We start from the raw sequence: 21146 nt of genomic DNA, 5'->3' as shown, positions 1-21146 counted from the left end.
CTCCTCTTCCTGAATTCAATTCTGGCTTCAGACACTTACTAGCTGTGTGACCCTGGGCAAGTCACTCAACCCCATTTGCCTCAGTTTCCTCATGTGTAAAACAAACTAGAGAAAGAAACAGCCACCACTCTAGGATTTTTGCCAAGAAAACCCCAAATGGTATCACAAAAAGTCAGATGTGATTGAAATGACCCAATGACAACAACACAAGAAATGCAAAGCAGGCAAGATCTAATGGGAGTCCATAGAGAAATACAGAAAATACATAAAATACTGAAGTGATCCATCAGCTTTTCAACAACAACATATCCCTAATAAGCATCAGAAAAGATCTGAATCGAGTTCTCATTGATCGTAAGCTTATCATCATGTCTACTATATTACACTGCCTTTAGAGCAGAGAGGTTCTTAACCTGGTGTCCATGAATTTGGCTTTAAAAATATGTTTTAATAATTATATTTCAATGTATTTGTTTTCCTATATAAATATTCATTCATTTGAAAACATTAATCTGAGAAAGAGTTCATAGGTATTGCCAGACTGCCAAAAGGAGTCTAGGAAATAACCCTCTGCTCTAGAGGATCAATACAGTGTAATGGATTAACAGACTTCTAGAGCTGGACAGAGGAAAACCTGGATTCAAGTTTTGCCTCTAACTCTTTCTTAATGGCTGTTTGAACGTGTACAAGTCACTTAACTCTTTGAACCTTAATTTCTTTATCTGAAGAATGGGGATGATCATATCTATAGTACTTGTCTTGCATTAATATTGTGAAATTCAAATAAAGTGATGTGTGTAAAGACATTTATAAACCTTAAAGCTCCATATAACCATCAACTAACAATTCTATTGCATTAAATCCTCAAACCATCTATTGGAGGTAGGCAGTGCGATGACTATTATCCCAATTTCTTAGAGGAGGAGATTCATGCTCAAAGATGTTCAGTGACTTGCCTAAAGTCACACAAACTAGTGTGCAAATTTCTCTAGTTTGAAGTCTTCCTTGATCCCTGCACCCAGAGTTCATTTCTTCCTTCTGTGTATTGTCACAGATCTTGCTCCCCTTTGCCCTGCCCATGATACTTAATTATTTCTGAGAGGGGTATTAGGAGAGTCCCAGATCAATTTGATCCAAATAACCTGATGAGATTATAAAGTTGTAGATGGACATATACTACAATAAGGGTAATACTTGAAGAGCAAATGCAGTGAGTTACTTAGAGTTCGTTCAATGGGAAGGTTGTTGTCCAGCAACCCTCAAAAATACATTTATCTTCTGGGGAGAGTCTAATCTATAGGGTGACATTATGAGTCCTGAAGAGATTGTGTAGGGTTCTGTGGGAAAGAGGGAATGCCCAAGCAAGCATTCCAAGCTTAATTCCCTCCTAGGAAGAGATGATGGACCACTTAAGTATTTTGTATATATTCTATATTTCTCTATAGACGTCTATCAATTCTTACCTGTTTTGCCTTTTCTGTGTTGTTGTTGTTGTGTAACTTCAGTCATGTCTGATTCTTCATGACCCCATTTGGGGTTTTCTTGACAGAGATACTGGAGTGGTTTTCCATTTCCTTCTCCAGGTCATTTTATAGACGAAGGAACCGAGACAAAAAGGGTTAAATGATTTGCCCAAGGTCACACAGATAGTAAGTTTTTGAAGCCAGATTTGCACTTTATTCATTGCACTGCTTAGCTGCTCTATTTTGCATTTTCTGTGAAGGTGAAATAAATGCTGTCCTGAACCTTATATATAGATATAGATATATTTGATACTTTCAATGCTTATATGGAAGCTAAAGATCCCTTTACTAACATTAAGGGAAACCTATATACAAGCTATATCCTGAGTATATAAAGAGATTTTTCTGGAGCAACTCCAGGTGAATGCCACAAGCCAAAGAGAGGATGTGACCTTTTGGGGGTGAGCCTCCAGGATCAAACTTGATCAATGTGATCCCAGAGACTTTGGGGGCCCAGGATGACCTTCTAAACCTTCAACATTCAACATTATATTGTCACTGGGTATATGTTTTATTTCTAAGATCCTTGGGAAATGGGGACTATGTCATTCCCCTTTTGGAGACAAGTGTAATGTACTGTCTTCTTGACTTGGAGTGAGGAGATCTGGGCTTGAATTCTGCCTCGTGTACTTATTAGCTATGTGATCATGGGCAAGTCATGCTCTCAGAGCCTCAGTTTCCTCATCTGTTAATCAGAGGTAATAATACTTGCACCTCTTAAGTTATAAGACTGCTATGAGGAAAGTCCTCTGTAACCTTGAAAGCTCTATGATCTATTAACTGCTCTGTCCCCTGCTGCCTACTATACATTTGCTGCTTGGCCACTCAAGAAACGTTTCATCAATTTAGGAACATAATACTTGCAATCCAACTCATAAAATAAGTTTTCCTAATCTGACTATTGAGAGACTCATCTGAACTGGGCTCCTGGATGAAATCCATTTGACTCTATCCCTACTTGGCACTTCGTAAATGCTAGTTGAATTGAATTGTTCTTTGGCTTGAGCAAAAATCAAATCAGTCAATCAGCAAGCATTAATTAAGCCTTAGTATATATCAGGCTAAGTGCTGGGGATATAAAGAAAGGTGGGAACAGAGCCTGCTCTCAGGAAATTCACTTTCTAATGGGGGAGATGATATGTAATGTACACACAAGATACAAAATACATGTAGGTATTTATATATAAATGTGTATATTTAAGATTCATACACAGAATAAGTACATACACACACAAATGGAAGGTGATGTTAGAGGGGAAGGAATTATTAGCTGGAGATGATAGCTCCAGGTCCTAAAAGTGCCCCCTTCAGATTCCATGACTCAAACGGCTGCTCAGTGAGTCTCTCTAGAACAGCACATTACAAACTTTCAAGGCTGTTGTCAAAATAGCATTCTCTATTTCTGTAAGAAACCTGAGGAAAGGTGGACTTTTACTGACAGGCATAAAACTGAAGACATTTTTCCTTTTTACTTATGAAGAAAACATAGATAGATGATAGATAGATAGATGAATAGTATGTGTGCGCATGTGTGTATGCATGTGCATGTGCACGTGTGTGTGTGTGTGTGTGCGCACATGAGCAAGGAAAGGAGGGGATAAGGAGATGTCTCTTGATCTTTAAAATTTATTTTACTGATACTAAGCTATGTTAATGGACCATATAACCTAAGAACGATTATTTTAGAAAACTAGCCAGAGTCAGGATTGGTAGAATTAAGCTATGCCTACAGAAGGCCAAACACCCAGATAAAATGGAAAAATTAAGTCAATAAATCAGATGTTTCTTAATACTCTAAAAGAAGCTTGTTATGATACAGCTAATAGTCAAGTCAATCTCTAATGCTTTTGGCATTAGAAGAGTGAATCATGTGAATCATGACACTTCCAGAAATACAGCTTATACCTTACACATATCTGTTATACTTGCAGGTCAAATCATGTGTCTTGAAACATAATAGCTAAATATAGGAAAAAACCTCAAATAAAAATTTAGCCTTTTTGCATTGTAAAATCAGAACACTCTACAGGGTGTTCCAAAAGTCTTAGTGCAGCTTTAAGTTTTAATAGATTAAAGCTGCACTAAGACTTTTGGAACATCCTGTATAATTATGAGCTGTTGTAATTATGTTCTTAGTCTTTTTTATAGCACCAGCATCACAAAGGAGTTCTGCTCTATCTGAATAATGTGTAGGTAAATCAGTTTTATTTTTGTCCCAGCACTGAGCATGGGCGTTTGAACATATTAAGTGCTAAATAAATGTTTATTGAATGAATGAATGAAACACCATCCCCCAGATCTCTGTCCTCCTTTCACCTGTTCTTCTTCCTCTCCTTCTCCCCCTCCCACTCTCACTTTTCTCTTCCTCTCCTTCTTCATACTCCATACTGTCTCCCTTGGCTTTATTTATTCAGTCCCCAAAGTTTCAACTTGTACCTTTATGTGAAAGACTACCACATTTATATCAACATCTCAGAGGCCCCTCCTGAATTCCAGTCTTGCTTTCTATGATGCTCTTCTCTGCCTACATGTCCTGTGTACAAATCAGACTTAAAGCTTCTGATGGCAGGTGGCCCAATTTCTTCTCACTGTATTATGGTCTAGATCATACACACACACACACACACACACACACACACACATGTATATATATATATATATACACATATATACACATATGTATATATATATATATTTAATCTATAAAGATAATATGAAAAAATTTTCTTAATTGCTTTCCTGAATCTAGGTAAACAGAATACCCCTTATTTAACAGTTTTTTTTAACCCTATCCAAAAAAGGAAATTATGTTAGTCTGGCATAACTTGTTCCTGATAAAGTCAAGCTGACTCTCTATGGCCACTGCTTCTTTTGCTAGAAATTCACTAATTATCCCTTTATGAATTGATTCTAGAATTTCCTTATTAATGATTCTAGAATTTTACCAGGAATTAAAGTCATGTTCACTGGCCTGTAACTTGAATCCTGAATTATTGTTTATTTGTTTTTTTAATCAAGAGAACCATTTGTTCTTACCTAATCCTGTGGCACATTTTTAGTTCTCCAAGATCTTTTAAAGATTATTCAGCACTTTAGTACTTCCTTCATCTGGTCCTGATGATTTGAAGACCCATGGGAAGCTAAGGTCTCTAATACCATTTCCCTATTTATCCTGAATACCAACTTCCCATTAGCCATTTTTGTTCTGTATTTTCCAGTCCAAAAAGAATTTTCCTGTGCAGAAAGCAGAAGCAAGATAATAATTGAGTATTTCTGCTTTCTCTGCATTATATATTACAATGGTCACATCTATCCCACATAGCAAGTCCTCTCCCTTCCTTGAATCCTTCTATTTCCCCCAATTCATATAAAAAACAAACTCATTTTATTATCTTTCTCAGCTTCATTTTATTCTGAGAGTTAGAACAACTTACAACTGTAACTTCAAAACCATGCCATTCTTTGCTTTTTGCCCTCCGTTACCTGTTCTTGCTTCCATCTGAGTATTTCTTAAATCTAAAATGGTTGATGTATCCCTTGGGACTCGCACTATTCTCTTTAACCAATGCCTTCCTCTTCCCCTTCCCCCCACCCCCCACCTTCCTCATATTTTGAATGGTTTCTTTTTGTTTCTTCAGAGTTTCATTCTTGAGGTTTTCTTCATGCCTCCTGGGCTTACTTCCCTGATAAAATTTTAGTTCACAGAATCTTACTTACCTATACTCAATCCTGTGAGATCTGCTTTCCAAAAATGTACATTTATGTCAGACTATGACTGGTTTTCCTCTCTTTCTGTGACAAATTTTAAGATTGAATATTGACTTCTCCCTATGGTTCCCATCTTTCTACACCACACACAACTACTTCTTTGTTGATGAGAACCCATTCCAAAAGAACAATTCTTTTTTGCTTCCTCTGTCTTTTGAAGGATGAGATGATCAGTAATCATAGCAAGAAATTATTAACTGCTTTATTTTTGTCACAGAGAGAGACAGACAGACAGACAGACAGACAGACAGACTGAAAGAATTTCGGCAGATGTCTGGATAAATGCAGTGCCCAATCACTTCATATTGTGATCTACTTCCTAAACTCCTCATCTCTTCCCTCTTTGTGTTCTGGTGGTCTGTGGCATACTCCAGTGACAACACTACTCTTCTTTCTAGCTCTATTGATCCTCACCTAAATGCCCCTCCCCATGCTTTTCCTCCTAACTTCTATATTTCTATTAATATATTCATACTTTTCCCAGTTACTCAAGACAAGGATCATAGGATTTGGAACTTAAAGGAACCTCAAAGATCACCCAATCTTGTCCCCTCATTTTACAGATGAGCCATAGGAAGGTTAAGAGAATTGCTGGGTGTCACACAGCTTTTTAGTGTCCAAGGTTTTAAGTATTTTAACAGTCAGGTCTTCCTGATTCTGTACTCAGCACTCTAGCCACTGTGGCAGTTGACCTAAGTCTCACAGGTAACAAATAGATGAACCAGATTCAAACTTGGGCCCCCTGACTCTAAATTGCCTGCTCTCTCTACTATAATACCTTAGTATTCTTGACTCCTCCCTCCCCTGAAGTCTTTGCATTCAAATAGTTGACAAGTCTTGGTGGCTCCATCCCCAATATATTTCTCCCATCTGTCCCCTCCTTCCCCTCCTTCAACTCCCACCAGTACAGAATATTTATCACCTATGCCTCCATTCTCTTCCTGCTTCTATATGCCCTTTGCACTGTTGTGATCTTCCTGCCTTGTCCACAAATCTTAAGTGCTATCCATGCCCCTCAAATAAAAGATAGACTTCTTTTCCTGCAATTAAATACCCTTTGCACCCTGGCTCCTACTTACCTTTCCAGTTTTTTTCTTGTTAATCTTCTTTGTGAACATTAAGCTCAGGTAAACCAGAATAGTCCCTATTTCTTGCTCTCATCCTGCATCTCCCTCCTTGGCATAGTTTTTGTACACTGATCCCCATGCCTGGCACAGATTCCCCTTCACATGTTCTCTTTTAAAGAACTACTCAGGTGCTGCCTTTTCCATTGATCTCTGCATCTAGCAGTGATTCCTCCATTCTCATAACTCTCAGACCACTTTGCTTGACCTCTTATGTACTTAATCACCATTTGTTGTAGTTGTGTTAGCTTTTGTGTGTGTGTATTGCAAACTCTCCACCCCCAGAACAAACACACACACATATGTACTCAAAATCATAAATTCCTTGAGGACAGGACTCATGGTGTTCATATCTATATCCCCCTACCCAGCACATAGAAGATGTCCTGTAAATGTTTGTTGAACAAACGTTTGTTCAACCGAATTATCGCTGGAGGGATGATTGTCAAACTTGCAAAAATCAGCATGGTCAAACCTCATGACAATGAGACCTGTTTCATAATAATGGAGGGAGGCTGGTGGTTCCAGAAAAGGCTTTGGGGTCAAAATGCCCAGCTCCAGGTCTCAGCTCTGTCCCTTGCTAGCTGTGTGATGTGGGTAAATAACTCCAAGTCTCTAGACCTCAATTTTTCCTTTCACAAAATGAGAAGATTAGACTAGATTATCTCTATGGCCCCTTCCCTTTTAGATTTTTTCCTATTTGCTATAATTTAAATAAGGGGTCAATCATCTTAGAAATATTTTTCTCAGAAGAAAATTTCTGTTGCCGTGGTTTTCTTATAATAACGTAGCAGACACCAGCCAATACTACTGGACTTTGTGGGAATCAACCAAACTATCTTGTCTTAAGACCACAAGATCATAGATTTAGAATTGAAAGGAAACTCAGAGGAGGCCAGCTAGCCCCCTCATTTTACAAACCAGGAAACTGAGATTCAGAATGGTTAAGTGACTTGCCCAATGCTAACCAGATAATTAGAGTTAGATGTCACACTTGAACTCAGGTTCTATGACCCAGAGTCATTACTGATTCCGTAGCAGCTTGATACTTATCAGCTCTATCAGGTTTTCAAGTCAACTTATTTGCAGTTTCCCTTTAGGTCTGTTGCTTTGTGTGGTGCTAGGTTCTGGATCAGTTCAGGTGTGTGTGTGTGTGTGTGTGTGTGTGTGTGTGTGTGTGTGTGTGTGTGAAACAATAATCACTCAGCTTGTTTGCCTCATACAGTAGCTGCTCCCCTTCTTCCTTCAGACTCTTTCCCATTGAGTCACTTCTCCCACCACCATTACTTTAGCAAAGCATTTAATCAAAATGGTAACAAACCCTGACCTGATGATATCAAAGTAATAGCTTCACTATCAAAGACTGAGATCTTCATTCAATCCCTTTTTCAGTTCCTCAAACAGTAAAAGCAAGCCCCAATTCATGTTGGCCACAATTTTCTCATCCCACAGGCCTGTCTGGGTCACAGGTTGACAGAAATGAAGACTTGTTCATAAGCATTCAGGTTCCTGGCAAAACTGAGTTTAGATATGTGTAGGTGCTCCCTGCTTCGTTAGGGGGCACCACAGAAACTTGGGGTGCCTCTCTTCATCGCAAGAAAACAAAGGAGCAAAGAATGCAAGCTGAGCTTTAAAGTTTTCTTGCTTCCCAGATTATGAAACTCCACTGGGTTTTAGTCCGTCTCCACAACTTTACCTCTGAAACCTGAAGTGAAAGGCAGGGAAAATGCTCTAGAATCTACCCTGATATGGCTCAGACTAATTATAATACATCTAGTATATTATATATACTAGGTGGTGCAAGGGATAGAGTGCTGTTCCTAGAGTCAGGAAGACCTGAGTTCAAATTTGACCTCAGATACGTCTTAGCTGTGTGACCCTGGGCAAGTCACTTAACCTCTATTTGCCTTAATCCACTGCAGAAGGAAATGGCAAACCACTTCAGTCTCTTTGCCAAGAAAATCTCATGTATAGTATGGTCCATGGGGTCATACAGAGTCTGATACAACTACATGATTGAATATTCACTTTACAATTATTATTTCATTTGATCCTCACAATGACCCTGGGGAGTAGGTGTGATGATTTTGCCCATTTTACACATGAGGAAACTGAAGCAAAGAGAGGCTGAGTGACTTGCAAAGGGTCACAAAGCTAGTAAATATCTAAGGCAGATTTGAACTCAAGTCGTCCTGATTCTAGGCACAGCACTCTATTACTCCCCGAGCCACCTAGTTGCCCCATAACCAACCCTTACATTTTTAGATGAGGAAAACTGAGGCCCAAAGGCTTTTAATGATTTTTCCCAATGCCAGTAAAATCAGAATTTGAATTCAGGTCCTCCGACTCCAAAATTAGGACTCTTTCCATCGTGCCATCATTTGCATTGGACAAATGAAGCTGTGCCTAGGCTAGAATCTCAATATGGTGTCAAGGAGGTTGGAATGCCTGATTCACCTGGAATGAACCTGTTCTTGCCACTCTAATATCCTAAAAGAATTATTTAAAGAGAAAAAAACACCAATAAATAAAACATTTTACAGTTATCCCTTCCACATCATGGGGGTTAGGAGTGCGGTGCTCCTGCAACCTGGAAAATCAGTGTAAAATTTTTTGACCCTCCCTTCAAACCAGAGAAGTCTGAATTTTTCCTTTTCTTTTTATGGATTATTTACAGAACCTTACTGTAAAATTTGGGTTAATATTCGGTCACAGGCTCTGTGTTGTCTGCTGGCCTTTGCATGTCATCTGCAACTTCCACAAAACTATCTAAAAATTGCCACTTAATTTCTTATGCCAACCCCCGACACATGGAAACAATGACGGGGAAAGTTGTGATAACTGTAAGCTCCTTCGGAAAGGACAAAAATAACAATCTGGTGAGGGACTTATGCTTTGTATTTCCTACACAGCCTAGGAGTTCTGGTAATGCTCCCCCTCTTCCTACCTCAGCCACTTGGATCCCCTGGCTTCTTTTAAGAATAAGTTCAAATCCCACCTTCTGCTTGTCCAGCTGCTAAGGCCTTCCCTTTTCAGACTGCCTTCATATACTTCTGATTTAGCCTGTATGTGCCCTAGATACTTAGATGGCATCTCCCTGACTAGAATGTACACTCCTTGAGAGCAGAAACTGTTTTTGTTTTTGAAAACTTTGTCTCCCCAGCACTTAACTAAAAGCCTGACACATAGTAAGTTAGATACATACATACATACATGTGTGTATGTGTACATATACATATTTATATGTGTATATGGATGTACATATATATGTTTCTATGTGTATATGTATATATGTTTGTGTATATATGCATATTACACATATGCACATATACATATCCACATATATGTGCATAAACATACATGCACATAATACGTAAACACATATATACTATGCATATGTCTCCATCTATCTATCTATCCATCCATAGATACATGTTTTTGTTGTTTTTGTTGCTGGATAAATAATAGGTGTGCAAGCAGGCACTCAATACACCCTAGCTGACTTTAATCACTCTGAGTCAGATGCTTTCTCTAGTGCCAAAATCACTGCCTGGTAAGGCAATCAGGGAACTGAGTCAGTCCCTTCAGGTCACAAAGCCACTGTTATGGGCACCTCCCCAAGAGCCTCCCTAGCTACCAGGCAGTGAGGGGCCACCAAGGAGAAGTAGTTTATTAGGCCTGCCTTCTGTGACTCTTAGCTCATTGCAGTATATTGGGCTGAGCACATCACTCACTGTAAGAACACAGAACGCAGCTCTGCCCTAGCCTTCCAGAATCCTCTTTATACCACAAACATCATTCTTCCCCTTTCTGTAGCAATTTAAACATGATATTGATACACACACACACACACACACACACACACACACACACACACACACACCCCATACCACAATGTGGCCAAATTATTCCATTAAGCTCTCTTTGTAAGCTGACTCTTTATACTGTTTGCTATTTAGCTTGTCTATTAAACTAAATATTGTGTACATTATTATCTCCTACACTACTTTATACAATTGGTTTTAGTAAAGCAAGGTCAGGGCCCACTGAGCTGCAAGCTACCTCCCTGGGAGTGGCTTTTCACTAGAAATACAAAACAGCTCCTTCCTCCTATTCCTACATCATTCCCAGAGGAATAGAATTTTACGTCAGTGAGGAATATATTAATTAAAGGCAAATGAAAATGTCCTCATTTGTTGCAATGAATTTAGCTCTTACAGGCCATTTTCTACGGCATTGCCTGCTTGGATGATGTGTTGAAAGGAATGAGGAGAAATAAAGACATTAAGTGGGTAACTGCCTCCAGAGACCTTCTCTTCACAACCTTGGCTTTTCCTGTGTCTACAGTAAGTAAACGGGAGGCAGGGTTCAAATCCAGATGTTTCTAACATTTAGTCCAAGACACTAGAGATAGACATATCTAGATATATTGTCATTTGTATGTGTACAGCACATTATGGATATATTCATATTTATGCCTGCTTCTATATAGACTATATACAGGGGTTCCTAAAGTCCGGACACATAAGCAAAAATGCATATTTTCAAGAAATGAATGAAATTTTCACCAACATTTTAATTGGAATATTAACAAATAACATCTTCCCTATGATTCCCATCATTTGTGATGCAAAGGTTGATGCGCTTTGCAAGATTCACATGAACTCAATGCAATAACTCCACATTACCTTCAATTTCAACACATTCACTCTTTATGCATTCTATCAAGTGTGTTGCATCTGTGATTTTCACTGAGTACACCTTCTCCTTTAGCATAGCCCAGAAAAAGAAGTCCAGGGGGCTAAGGACTATTAATATTCCAAATATTTCAAAGTATGCATTTTTGCCTGTGTCCAAACTTTAGGGACACCCTGTGTAGTATATGTGTGCATATATATATACACGCAGAGAGAATATACATACGTACTACACGTGTGTGTATATGCATACATATAGAGACTACAGGGAATACAGCCTGGGCCTCTTGACTCCCCTATTTGGATTCCCCATTTTCCAACTGCATGGAGCTGCCTTAGTAACAAGATTTTTGAGAGTCTTTTTATTTGGAAACCAGAATCACCTCATTTAAATAAATGGAAAAGACTACAGAAGACCCAAACATGGAAGGAGTTAGTTCCCTGAATATACAAGTGGTCACTTGTCCTGCATAATTTTCATTCTTTTGAATCAGATTCTGAAGCCTGTGCATATAACACCTGGGCAGGACTCCTTTGTGAGTGTCAGAGGGAGTATCTGCTGGGGGCGGGGGCAGTCTCCTGGGGCAATCAGTCTAGGAGATAAAGATGATTTATTTTCCAGGAAAAGTAGCTGAGGCGTCTATGACAAGGTTTGCAAAGCACTTCAGAAAGATTGCCTCTTTATAGCTTCACAACAACCGTGTGCAAGAGATACTTTTATTATTCCCATGTTACCGATGAGGAAACTGAGGCTGAGAGATTTAAAGTGACTTCTCCCACTGCCCTCTCCAGTCCCCCAACCCGCATTGCATCCTGTCTTGTGACAAGGAAAAACAATTAAGCAAAAGCATCCAAAATATTGTTTGACAATATATAAATCATCCCAGTCCAGGGTCCCCTTCCCCTACCTCCCACCTCTCCTGTCAGGGAGGAGATTTGTTTCATTATCTGTTTTCTAAGATCTTCATGGGTTATTTGAGTTCAGCTCTCTTGTAGTGATCTTCCCATTTATATTTTTTATTTGCTGCTAATCTCCTTTTCTTGGTTTTGTTCATTTTCCTCCCCATCAGTTCATATAAATTGCCCTATGTTTCTTTGAATTCCTTATAGTCATCATTTCTTACTGCACAATGGTAGTTCATTATGTTCATTTGGCACTTGTTTTTAGCTATTCCCCAACTGATGGGATCCCACTTTGCTTCTGAAGGGGGTTTTTTTGGTTGTTTTGGGGATTTTTTTCTACCACAGAGAGTAAATATTTTGTTGTGAGAACTTTGTGTGAGGCAGCAAGGAAAAGAAGAAAGAACATTGGTTTTAGAGTGGGAAGACCTAGGTTCAAATAAGTTGTTCCTTTGATGTTTGCTACCAGTGTGACCTTGGGCAAATCGTTTTTCTTCCATGGGCCTCTTGAGTTTCTATCTTTGACTTTGACCTTTTTTTTGACAAAGCACTAACCATAGCTTTGAATCTCACTTCTGTAAGATTTCAGTTACATCAGCTCTGCAAATACTTTCCTACTGAAACCAACCAGAAAATGAAAGCCCAGAATTTACCAGTTTCAGTTCCCAGCTATTTTGCACAGATAAAATGATATATCCCCACTGGGACCAGAATTGAGTCTTACAGACAATAAAACTCCCAAATGATCTCCTAGGCTAGCCCAGACAGGAGAATCAGTGCTGGGTTTCTGCAGGGGAGGATGTTTTTGTTTATCCCATCAATATGCATGGCATGATGGGGAAAAAAAAAGTATTGGACTGGGAATCAGTTAGATTAAGATTCCGTTCCTTGCTTTGTCACTAACTAATTGTGTGACCTTTATTGAGGCTGAGCTTCTCAGAGCCTTGGTTTCTTCATCGTTGAATCAAAGGGTAGAATTACATGATCTTTAAGGTCTTCCCAGCTCGAAAGTTTTATATTACGTAAGAGACTTCTCCAGTAAAATGCAAGCTGCTATTGTCTTTCGTCTTCATACCTCTTGCACATAGCTAGTCTTCCGAGGCACTGAGAAGTTGCGACTTACTCAGGTTCACATAGGCAGTTAGGTATTTATCAGAGGTGGAACTTCAGTTGGGGTCTTTCTGTATCTCTATCCATTAATTACACTATGCTTCTTACTGGGTCATAATAGGCAGCTGACGTGTTTGTGTATTCATATGTTAATGAAAATAATGATATCAAACACATTCATTAATATATTGTTCATAATAACATATTATATTCATTCAATATTTTATTAATATATTCATTAATATATATTTAATTGAATGCAATTGAAAAGACCTCCCTGTGAAGAACAATGGAATAGGAAGAATTATAAGAAGATACAAAGGATCATAGGAGCAGAGATTCAGAGCTGGAATCTCTGGCTTAGAGATCATCTAGTCTAAACCCCTCTAACACCCCCCCATTTTATGGGGGAGTAGTTGAGGCCCAGATACATTAAGTGGCTTGTCCCAAGTCATACAGATAGTAAAAGGCAGAGCTGGTTTATGAACCAAGGTCCTCTGATTCCAAATCTAGCCATCTTTCTAGTACACCATGCTGGAAGTAAATGTTATCTCTCAACACCCACCCACCCCAAAACTACCCAAAAGCCCACAGAAGACGCAGGCCAAGCATAAGTGAAAAGAGTAAACATAGACATTTACACTTAGAACAACAGTTAACATACCTATAAGGATTGAAGCTGACAGCAACTCTTCAGAGAATTGATTGGTCTAATCTGACAAAATACCAAGGAAGTGATGAGTTTTGAAAAGCCCAAGGTTTGTCAGGGAAAACTCTTTTAGGTGGAGGGAAGGGAACTGGAGGCAGGGGAGTGGCATTGGAGAAAATGAAGTATCTGGAGCCTTGGCATCAGGACTAAATGATCTTCAATTTCATTGAGGGGATATTCCACAATTATGCAGTTTTTTAAGCCGTATTTCTATTTATGTATTTATAAAATGCCTATATGTAAAATCCTTGGCATTGAACTATGTTCTGGGAATACAAAGATCAAGCTGAAGCCTCCCTTAGGACTGGGAGGATGGTGGTTCCCTTGACAGTATTAGGGAAGGTGGGTTTAGGGGGAAAGATAATGAGTTCAGTTTTGGATATGTTGAGTTTAAGATGCCTACTGGACATCCAGTTCAAGATGTCTGAAAAGCAATTGGAGATATGAGACCAGAGGTCAGCAGAGAGATTAGAGTAGGAGAGGTAGATTTAAGAGTCATCAGCATAGAGATGAAGATTCAGTTGATGGGAGCTGATGAGATCACAAAATGAAATACTAGAGAGGGAGAAGAGGAGGGAGTCCAAGATATAGCCCTGTGGGACACTTACAGCTAGAGGATATAAGCTGGATGAAGATCAAACAAAGGAGTCTGAGATGGATTGCCTGACAGATAGGAGAACCAGGAGAGAGTGATGTCCTGGAAACCTAGAGAGAAGAATGGATCAAGGAGAAGAGAGTGAACAACAGCATCAAAGAATGTTGAGAGGTCAGGAAGCAAGACAAGATCTTGCCTTTGGTGTTTGCTACCTATATGACTTTGGACAAATCACTTCATTCATCTATAAAATGATGGAGTTAGATCTATGATCTCAGTGATGCATATTCCTCCTGTCCTATACGGACATGAAAAGGTGATAAGTTGACCAGTGAACCACTCCCTAGAAGTCATACAACTATAAAAAAGCCTCTCCTCCATTGTACCTTTCCAGCATTTATGAAAGTTTTAAAAAATCTAATCCTTATTTTTCTTTAGCTATTTCATTTTTATGAATAATCTCAGAATTTTCTGGTTTTTTAAAAACCTAAGCTAACAAGCATCACTTCTATGTTTTTCTTCTAGTTTGTGTTTATGTCATTCTGGACACTCTTTCTGTATGACCGAGAGCTGGTTTACCCTAAGTCTCTGGATGGAATCATTCCAAATTGGTTGAATCATGCTATGGTGAGTTCTTCCATGCTATGGAAGAAAAAAAGAATGAATGCTGAAAGTCAATAATGTATTGACTGAATTTTCCAATGTGACAGTATTTATGTTTCCAAGAGGTTGCCTAACTGCTCTTTCCATCATTCCTTTCCACCCTATCCCCTACTCACCCCTCCCTGGCTATTTAAAGATTTTATCCAGTGGTACAAAGTGAATAAGTACTGGTACTATAATTCCCTAAAGAAGCTATTCTTCTAAGAGGATATCAGGGGGCATAACTAGTTGCCAAATTGCTTAGGAAGTCGTTAAAAAGATATGTGGCCATAAGGGCATGGAAACGTTGAGACAACTACAGTCCTGAAAGAGAAACAGTTTCAGCAAGGAACCCATCATGACATCCCAAACGATTAGGAATTTAGCTGAGTAATAGCTTTTGTATACAGGAAGCAATTCCCCAACCCCGCCTCGCAACAAACTGAAAAAAAAATGCAGAGTGTCTGATAGCTCAGCAGTTTCTAAGCCAGCAGATCTGTAAGACTGCATCTTTTGGTGGTGATAGTAATTCACAGATCTCAAGCAATTGACAATTCTTAATTAAGCACTTTTATACTATGCCTGACGCATTGGTAAAACATGGAGACAGAAAGGCAAAAGATGAAAAAGTACTGCCCTCAAGGAGTTGACATTCTATCAAGGGGAGATAACGTGTATACATACCTACACATACATACATACATACATATGTATGCATGCATGTACATATGTGTGTAGATACATCTATACACATATAGACACATACATACACATGTGTAAGTGTATACATGTGTGTGTGTGTGTGTGTGTGTGTGTGTGTGTAATGGAGGCAGCTGTTGGTACAATGGATAGAGTGCTGCGCCTGGAATCAGGAAGACCTAGATTCCAATTTGGCCTCAGATATTTGCTAGCTGTGTGGCCCTGGGCAAGTCACTTAACATCTGTTTGCCTCAGTTTCTTCAGCTGAAAATGGGGATAATACTAATACCTACCTCTCAGGGTGGTTGTGAGGATCAGATGAGATAATATTGATAGAAGCATTTATTGCACTGCCTTGCACATAGGAGATGCTATATAAATGCTTATTCCCTTCTTCTCTTCAGAAAAAAAAATATGAAATAAATAAATGTATTTTGAGGTAGAAGGGCACTAGCAGCTTGCGGGGCGGTGGAGGTGGGGTGGGGTGGGGTGAGATAATCAGGAAAGTCTTTGTATAGAAGGTGGTGCTTAAATTGTGTTTGCAGGAAGTGGAGGTCTATAAGATGAGAAGGGTTGGCCATATCTTGTACAGTGATTAAATGTATACAAAGCACCTTCCTCTAAAGAACTCTGCGAGATTGGTAGGGCAAGTGTTCTCATCCCAATTTTATAGATGAGGAAAAGCAACAGTCTAGTGAACAGAGTGTTGGCCTTGGGGTCGGGAACACTTGGGTTCAAATCTTGCTTCGGACACTTACTCTCTGTGTGACTCTGGGCAAGTCACTTGACCTCCCTTGACTTCAGTTTTCCATACGTAAACTGAGGGTGTTGGACTTGATCTCCAAAATTGCTGCTGAAGTCAAAACACAGGTGGTCTGATTCCAGTCTGCTGTTTATCATATAGCGTTGTCTCACTGAGAATAAAATAAGGACGGTCTTGTCCTTCATGTGCCCTTACCCTCTTAATGGATGAAACAGTTATCGTAATTGTCAGTCTCTCTCTATTGTACAGTAAGGATGAGTCATTGAGGCAATAAGCATTTATTAAGCACCCATAGCTTGCCAGGCACTATGATAAGCACAGCAGATACAAAGGAAGATAAAACCAGTCCCTAGCTTGAAGGAACTCACAATGTCATGGGGGAGCCAACTCATAAATAGCTGTGTATATATACAGGATAAAATGGGGGTAGTCTGAAAAGGAAGGTGCTAAGATTAAAGAAGAATGGAAAAGCTCTTTGCAGAAGGTGGGATTTTAGCTCAGACTTGAAAAATTTGATGAATATAGATCTCTTTTGTTGGTTCTATCAAAGACTCAGAATGCTTAGACTATCTATCTCACAGGACTGTTGTAAGTCTACAACACGGTAATGTATTTAAAGTGCTTTGTAAATATAACAGTGTCTAAAAGCCAGCTAATGCCAGCTCTTATATGCAGATTGAAATTCAAAGCAGATTATAGAAGGAAGTGGGAAGAGAGGGGAAGGCCAAGGGAGGGGAGGGGGGATAAAGTTATGGGCTGTGACAGATCTGGGCATCTGAATCACTGGAGCTCAAATGCTAACTAATCATTAAAAGTCTTATCTCAGCTTCTCAGTGCTTGTAAATGGATTTCTGTATGTAGCTGTCATTTATAAAGAGGACTCAAATTTGGAGATGCTAAGGACATCAAGGAACTTGTAAAAATCAAAAGCAAATAGGAAATCTGGATTCCCAGAATATCTTTCATTTTCTCATGAGCCATATGATTTTTTTGTTTCGGTACTATTAAAAAAAGCCACTTATACCACTGTATTTTAATTTATCATTATGTAAACCTCAGATAACTATACAAATCCAGTATCATTATTATTAATCTCAAATCTACCTCTCATTTGTATATACTACTTTACGTAAGCAGCTTAATATATAGTATCTCAGCTGATCCTAAAAATTACTCCATGAGATAATATGGAAAATTATTACTACCCTTGTTTTTCAGTTAGGGAAATTAAAAATCAGAGATGTCAAGGTCATGTGCAAATGTTGCTTCCTCTATGAAGCTCACTCTCACTGCTCCCCATCCTGAAGTTATAAATGACCATTTCTTTTTAGATCTCACATGTAATTTGCCAAATCTTTAATCCAACAAACACTTAGTAAACATCTACTATGTATAATACAGAAAAGCTAGGTGGTACAGTGGATAGAGTACCAGGCCTAGAGTTAGGAAAACTCATCTTTGTGAGTTCAAATCTGGCCTCAGACTCTTACTAGCTGTGTGACCCTGGGTGAATTATTTAACCCTCTTTACCTCAGTTTCCTAATCTGTCAGATAAGATGGAAAAGAAAATGGCAAAACACTCCAGTATCTTTGCCAAGAAAACCCCAAAAGGGATCACAAAGAGTCAGACACAACTGAAGAGCAACATGCACAATACGCTGTGAAAGGAATCATCAGATGGAAAAATGACATGATTGTTCTCTTCAAGGAGCTTATAATCTAATAAGGGGATGAGCTACATACAAGGAACTCTATGGCAGACCACTCCAGTATATTGGCCAAGAAAACCTTGAATATATCTCTTAACTTCTCAGAGCTTGACTAGATGACTTCTAAATTCCTTTCCAGTGCTATAATCTATGATTAAATGTTAAAAAAAAAAAAACAGCAGGTAGAGACAGGGAGGGAGTCTATGCCAGAGGCTAAGAAGAACCTGCACAAATACTTTGAGTTGGGAGAGCACAATATGAAAATAAAGACATGCTATTAGTTCTGTCTGAGCATATGAAGAAGAACCAAGTAAAATAAAGCTGGAAATGTTCAATGGGACCCAGATTACAGAGTGTCTTAAATGCCAGAAGAAATTTGTATTTTTTCTTCTTGGTAATAGAAAGTGGGAGTGTGTCACTGTTCTTACCATGTTGTTCTCCTATTCAAAAGCCTATTAAGTTTGAATTCAAAATCGTTCATCTGGACTTCAAGGTCCCTTACATTTGGGAGCCTTTTACTTTTTATATAATTTCATATTACTAAACAAGGCTTAATTTAATATGCATTCATTAAGTGCCTACTATTTGTCATGCTTAGTGCTAGGAACTGGGAATACCAAGACAAAAATGAAATAGTCTCTGACCTAAAAGAATTGACATTCTACCTATTCCTTTCTTTTGCTTAAAGATGATGGAGTGAATAGAGCACTGGGCCTGGAGTCAGGAGGACTTGCATTCAAATCTAGCCTTAGATACTTAGTTACGTGACTCTGGGCAAATTGCTTGACCTCTCTTTGCACCAGTTTCCGCAATGTAAAATGGGGATAGTTATAGCACCTAGTATGCTTGTTGTGAGGATCAAATGAGATGTTTATAAAGTGCTTAGCACAGTACCTGGTACACAGTAGGTGTTTAATAAATGCTCGTTTCCTTTGTTTCCTTTCAATGAAGATAAGGAAAGTAAAGCACTTTGTAAATCTAGAAACATCATATATATGTAAGGTAAGGTTCTTAGTGGTTCAAAATGATCTTCTCAAAATGGGTAATATCCTTCGTTGCATTTGAAATTAAGGCAAACTAAGGTACAAGCTCTGAGCGTAATCAACCTATTAGCAAGGCATAAATTTGCCAGTAAACAGGGTCGCAGGCTCTTCAATAAGCTAAGACTTTAAATGAGGGCTGACAGATCATTTTCAGAGACAAAAAGAGGAGCCTCCAAAGAATAGAAGGCAGTATCACAGATGGGGAAGACAATGTGATTGTCAGAGTCAGAAGCATCATAGGCATGGGGGAACAATATGATTTTCTAGAAATTGGGAATGTGGGGCTACACAACATTCTTTCCTTCCATCTTGCTGCTAGGAAATTCTGATTGATTTAGTCTGCCTGCAAGAATTACTAATGGTATTTAGACAAAAAATTTCCTCTAATTGTATGATGACAGCTAGTGGTATAGAGATAACAGGTTTCTTTTAATTAAAGGGATTTATAGGGAAATAACTTTTAAACTTAACTTAGAGAGGAAGATTGAACTTCTGAACTTAATTGAAAGACAAAGAAATATGACCTAGGCGGTCATACAAAATGTCAACAGTGATACAGTATAGAATCAATTACAAATAGAATCAATTTTGATTTTCTCAATTCCCCCCTTTGATCAATGAGAGCCATGTCTCCCATGGATCATTTATTGATAAACCAATTCTATAAGATTCTTAACATGGTCATTGTCAGTAGTGCACACTAACACAAGGATTTTTGGTGCAAGTTTGGAGCTGGCTTTAATACAGCAACTAATACAAAGTCTAAACAGAATTGTAAAGGAAATGGCAATGAGGGCCAATTTACCAAAGGTGGCTAAAAGGCCATTTCCTTGTAGCCAAGTGAATGAAGAAGAGGGATTTTAACAGGTGTCACGGCCGGAGTGGGGAGGGCACGGTTCTACTATAACTTCTACAATTCACCTGCCCTGATTATAGAAATTTGCTATGAAAAATAAAAGGAAGGACATAGTTCACAAAACATAACAGAGGAAAAACTTCCTTAGCTCTATTTGATTCCAGGAAAGAGTCACATCTGACAGCCCATCATTCAGCAAAGTTCCACATTTATTCATGGGGTATCATAGCTCAGGATTAACCAGGTGGAAAACATTCCTGTTCAAAAAAGAAATTAAACAATGGGGAAAATTAATCCATTCAAAGTTACTGTAGACACTATAAAATATTTGGGAATCTATCTGCCAAGACAAACCCAGGGCTTATATCAACATAATCATGAAACACTTTTCGCGCAAATAAAGTCAGATCTAAATAAATGGAAAAATATCAGTTGCTCATGGTTAGGCTGAGCTAATGTAATAAAAATGACAATTTTACCTAAATTAATTCATTTATTCAGTGCCATACCAATCGAACTACCAAAAAATTATTTTACAGAGCTAGATAAAATAATAACAAAATTCATCTGGAAGAACAAGAAGTCTAGAATATCTAGGTAAATGAAAAGAAATGCTAGGGAAGGTGGCCTAGCTGTACCAGATATTAAACTGTGCTATAAAGCAGCAGTCACCAAAACTACCTGGTACTGGCTAAGAAACGGAACTGTGGATTGGTGGAATAGGATAGGTACACAAGATGCAGTAGTCAACAACTATAGCAATCTACTCTTTGATAAACCCAAAGAATCCAGCTTCTGGGCTAAGAATTCACTGTTTCACAAAAACTGCTGGGAAAATTGGAAAGTGGTAGGGCAGAAACTGGACATAGACCAATATCTTACACCATATACCAAAATAAAGTCAAAATGGGTTCATGATTTAGGAACAAAGGCTGATACTATAAGCAATTTGGGAAAGCAAGGAATAGTTTACCTATCAGATTTATGGAAAAGCAAAGAATTCATGAC

General features: G+C 38.6%; 1 protein-coding gene across 1 annotated transcript in view; it reads left to right on the top strand.

The window, feature by feature from the left end:
• Positions 1–21146, top strand: part of LOC118835453 (androgen dependent TFPI regulating protein) — a 107302-nt gene that overhangs the window by 10646 nt on the left and 75510 nt on the right. The window contains exons 2-3 of the mRNA XM_036742640.1: positions 10627–10761; positions 14952–15053. Coding sequence (XP_036598535.1) covers positions 10627–10761; positions 14952–15053 — 237 coding nt within the window. The remainder of the gene's footprint in view (positions 1–10626; positions 10762–14951; positions 15054–21146) is intronic.

The sequence above is a fragment of the Trichosurus vulpecula genome, chromosome 1 (genome assembly GCF_011100635.1).
Source record: "Trichosurus vulpecula isolate mTriVul1 chromosome 1, mTriVul1.pri, whole genome shotgun sequence".
Lineage (NCBI taxonomy): Eukaryota > Metazoa > Chordata > Mammalia > Diprotodontia > Phalangeridae > Trichosurus > Trichosurus vulpecula.
Note: the sequence above shows the minus strand (reverse complement) of the source record. Positions and strands in the feature narration are given on the sequence as shown.